Source organism: Corvus brachyrhynchos, unplaced genomic scaffold (genome assembly GCF_000691975.1).
Source record: "Corvus brachyrhynchos isolate BGI_N302 unplaced genomic scaffold, ASM69197v1 scaffold48, whole genome shotgun sequence".
Classification (NCBI taxonomy): domain Eukaryota; kingdom Metazoa; phylum Chordata; class Aves; order Passeriformes; family Corvidae; genus Corvus; species Corvus brachyrhynchos.
The window spans coordinates 125626-130201 of record NW_008240027.1 but is presented as its reverse complement, the minus strand read 5'-3'; the positions used below and the strand labels follow the sequence as shown (position 1 = coordinate 130201).

At 46.0% G+C, this 4576-nt stretch overlaps 1 protein-coding gene across 1 annotated transcript in view; it reads left to right on the top strand.

Annotated features, from left to right (window-relative positions):
• The first annotated feature begins 497 nt into the window (after nt 1-497).
• Nucleotides 498-4576, top strand: part of BTF3L4 (basic transcription factor 3 like 4) — a 9333-nt gene continuing 5254 nt past the window's right edge. Inside the window, exons 1-3 of the mRNA XM_008640742.2 lie at nt 498-604; nt 1725-1788; nt 2641-2754. Coding sequence (XP_008638964.1) covers nt 1735-1788; nt 2641-2754 — 168 coding nt within the window. The 5' untranslated portion in view covers nt 498-604; nt 1725-1734. The remainder of the gene's footprint in view (nt 605-1724; nt 1789-2640; nt 2755-4576) is intronic.

Below are 4576 nucleotides of genomic sequence, written 5' to 3'. Positions count from 1 at the left end.
CTCGGCCCGTGGAGGCCCCTGGCGGGAAGGGTGCGGGGGGACTCAGGACGAGTTTGGCTCCGTACAGGGAGCCGGGAGCCCCAGGGCAGGGGTCATCGCATCGGGGCCCCAGAGCCCTGGTCACTCCCTCTGGGCAAACCCCAGCGTTATCCCGACGGGAGCAGGCAGCGGTGGAGGGGGGTGGTTCCTGATTTATTTTCTCCTTCCCAAATAAACCCTTTGTCGCGCTGCTCTCCGTAGTTGCCCTGCTGTCGGAAAGGCAAAACCGACCAGAAGCACAGTGTGTGAGGGAGGTTTTGCTGAGGGGGACAGAGCGAGTGGTGACGAGTTTGGAAGCGCCGCGTCCCGGGTTTGGGTCACCGGGCATCACTCCCTGCCCCGGGGCACCGGTGACTGCTGCTCCCTGGAGACTACAAATCCCAGAACGCCTTGCGTGCCCAGCCCTGCCCGTATGTAAATACGAGTGGGCGGATCCGCCAATCCGCGGGCGGGTCGGTGCCCTCACGTGGTGCGACGTTTCCTTTCTCTGTGCGCCCCTCTTTCCTTCTTCGGTCGCCATCTTGTTCTCGCCGCGTGTTGGTAGCGGGGGCTGCGCCGCGCTCAGGTGAGGTGGCCCGCTGTTCCCGTGTCCCGGTGTCTCTGTATCCTGGTATTGCCACGTCCCCGCCGACCTGAGGCGGGCGGGGCGCCGCGGCAGCTTGGTCCTGTCCCCTTGCGCCGCGCTGGGCCGTTCCCCGAGGAGAGGCCGAGGGAGTGACTCCCTTGTGCGGGGGCTGCCCTGGCTCACGGGGCCGCGGCTCTCCCCTGGGGTCGCGGTTACACGGGCTCCTGAGGGATGAGCCGTGTTGCCCTCCCGCTCCCCGTGCTCTGGGGATGGCCAGCGAGCCACCCTGAGCCTCTTCTCCCGCCGCCCCGCGGGGTCCCTTCGTGCTCCGATCCCTCCCTCGCTCCTGCTCTTCCCCTCCCCGTCGTTCCCGGCACAAAGCACATGCGGAGACTTCCCCATCGTTCCGGGGATCACTGATGAATTGCTGGGACAGAGCAGCGAAACGCATTCCTTTTGTTGGAAGGTTTGAGGCGTTTTTTCACCCATTATGGGTTTTCAGGGCTTTCAGCCTTTAAAGGTCCCACCTGACCCGTGGGAGAAGCACTGGACTAACTTCCCAGTCGCTGTATTGGATGAAGAGCTACTAGACGTTCATATAGCAAATACGTCCATACACGAACTTCACAGAGTTTGGATCTCGCTCATTAGTTTAAGTATCATAGATTCATTATATGAATACTATTCCAGGTAGTTTAGTGATTAATCTACCCCTGAGCCCTCGTAAAGATAAGGGTGTTTTCCCAGACCAGTTGTGGTGTATGTACTAGTTTGGGTCTGGTTGGAGTCAGTAATTCAGTTAAATACTTCCATCAGTAAACTGGCGTCCTGAAAATGAGTACCTCGGCGTGATGCAGAATGAAATGTCCTGTTGAGTTGCCTCATTGTGGCACAGACACTTCAGCTAAATGCGGGTCCTTCCTACTGCAGGACTGCTGTGGATTGTTTAGGTGGTGTGACTTTAAAGCTCTGTTTATGTGTGTTTGTTTGACACACTGTTTTGAGTAATGTTCTAGAAGTCTAAAAAACCCACTGCAATTGTAAGAGTACTCTTAAAATGGACTGTGCCCTTTTTTTGTTACTGTTTTGATGGTTAACTTGAACTTTTCTTGCTCTGTAGACGTAGCACAATGAACCAAGAAAAACTGGCCAAGCTTCAAGCACAGGTCCGAATAGGAGGAAAGGTAAGAAAACCACCAGAGATACTTTTGAAAACATAGGCTGAAGTTCATAGAAAGGGAAGAAGAAAATTATTCTGAGGCTTGACCATTACAGGTTTTGTGTGATCTGGCCCATAGTGCAGCTACCTGAAATGCAAATTTCTTTCAGTTCACAACTGCTGGATGAGCAGTTTCCAGTGTGCAACCATTGTTTTAATTCAATGACTTGTTGTGACCTGTGAAAGCTCCAGCTAAGCTCACCTGTTGGGTGTTCCAGTTCTGCCTTTCTGGCCTCCCTGTTGGGGATTTTCTTCCTTCGTGCCCACTCCAGTCACTGGCTCTGCTCTGAGCTGTTTATTTTCTCTGAGCCAGTGGGTAGTTAATAAGACCAATAAAAAGGCATGTAGTTTGTTCAGTATGGGTGCTCATCCCCTGCCGTAGGGATGATTGTACCAAAGTTTGCAAATTAGGACTTCCAAAACTGCTGTCTGTGGAACACTTTGAAAATGTTAATGATTTGCTTGCCAAAGTGTAACCTTTTAAATCACTGTATTTGTGCTTTGTTTTGGAAAAAATATCTTGGGGAAACTTTGTTATGTATTGCTTGATATTAAGTAGTATTTTTGTAGTCTGGTTTAGTGCAAGGGAAAATATGCTGTTGTTTGGTGTTTCTTTGGTCTTTTATGCTTAAGAAAAAACTTAAAATTGGGAATGATGGCCAAAGCTGTAGGAAAAGGGAAATAAGTTGAGAAGCGTTTTTGTCTACAGAAATGTCTCATAAGTTGAAAGATGTTGCTCAGACGGTGGTATGACTTTTGCAATTAGTGTTGAGAGATCTTGAGTAGAGCTGACTGTTGTCTCTTGATTCTTTCCCAGGGAACAGCTCGCAGAAAGAAGAAGGTGGTGCACAGAACAGCTACAGCTGATGACAAAAAACTTCAGAGTTCCCTCAAAAAACTGGCAGTAAATAACATTGCTGGCATTGAAGAGGTATAGTGAAAAAATAAGTGTTTCCTGTTTGAAATTAAATTCACTGTCGTTTTGGTGGTGGTGTGGTGGGGTTTGCTTTTGGTTTTGACAACAGTTTTGTCTTCCACGCAAAACCGTAGAGATCTGATTATTGAGAGGTAAAGTTGTTTGATTTATTGTTGTCTCATTGACACGAATCTGTACGTACCTGGAGAAGGAAAATTGAAGGTTCTGTTGCCAGGTAGTGTGTGGTGGAGGTAGTAAGCTCTGTGCACTGTGTGTGTCTTGCATTCATTGCAGAACAAAACTTCTCTTTGTTCTTGACTTTTATGAACGTGAATCCCTGCTCTAAAGAGAAAAGCAGGAAAGGTACGTGTACTGTGCAGGACCATCTAGAGCAGGTGTGGTGCAGAATACAAAGGAAAGTTTAGGAACACCTTGAGTAGGAACTTGAGTCTGTATTACCAAAATTAGGACCTTTTACTACACAAAAATTGCTGGAATTGTTTGCAGTAGTTACAGAAGATGTTTTTTAAAACACTGCAGAGACTCTACAGAAGCAGCTTCTGTGTTAATGTAAGTGGGAATGTGAAGGTTTCAGATATTCTTTGAATACCTCTAATTTACATGTTTTAATAAAACATGTTTTCCATAACAGTGTAGAGAGTGACACTCACACATGGGAGGAGGAGGATGTTCCTCCATCATGAACTCAGTGTTGCTGTAGTACTTGTACTACTTAGTTAAAGAAGTACAATATTTAATCTGTGATTAATTAATTGAAGCAGGATTGCAAGGTGTGTGCAGAAGTCACTAAGTGCGTTCCTCCCTTCCAAAGGCAAATGCAGATTCAGTGTGGTTTGCCTGTAAGTTTTCAGACCTCTGTTACAGAAACACTTCAGTTTGTTTGTTTTCTTAAGCTTAATACAAATATGCTGAGCTATATGAACTAAAGGACATTGTTCCTCTTAGTGTATGTTCAGGGCTTTTTTCTGCACAGAGCACAGGATCTTTATTCAGACACAGTTATTAGGGATTTTAAATATCTCAATGTGTAGGAAGATGATGCAAAATGTTTCTACCTTGATAGCAAGAGACGTAATCGCCGAATGTTTTATTCAAGTGAACGCAAGTTGACCTTGGTAAGCTTCGTGCAGATAGAAGAGTAATGTTGAGTCAAACATGAGTAATGCCTTTGTGTCATTTTAAAAGGGGCTTTTAAGTAACAGGATGACTGTGGTTGAAGCCTTTACCATTTCCCTGTGGGCAAAGGACAGGACATTTCTTAGTTTTGCAGGAAAGCAACACACCTGGATTTCCTGTTCAAAACATATTTGGAACTCTGCTGCTGTGTGAGGATTGAGAACTCAGATGTTTTTGTATTTTAGATCTTGTCTTTAGTTCTGAATTCCTCTTTTCTCCCTGGAGCTTAAAAACATTGCTTATTATTTTTTTCGCATAAGTTTAATACCACTGTTGTGTCGGATGGGTAGAACTCTCTTCCTATGGTCAGACAGAATTATTTTTCACATAATAGATTAGCCATGCCCAGAAGAAAAAAAGCTTTTCAGCTTTCCATTCTGTCTTCCTTTAAGTTAAAAAAGCATAACATAGACCTATACAAATATGCCAGTGTGAACTCTGACAGAAGGAGCAAAGCAGGCTGTAAATTATAATTCTTGGTGATTCAGAAGGCTAGGGAAGAGGAAGAGAGCAGGATCACTGTGTGATGTCCTTAGTTGTAAGAGCTGTCATGGAATTATTGGGAAGGTATTGGAAGTCTGTTCTAGAGCAGTTGGTCCATAAAATCCCAGTGCTGTGTGTGCATCCCTGCCTTGAGCCA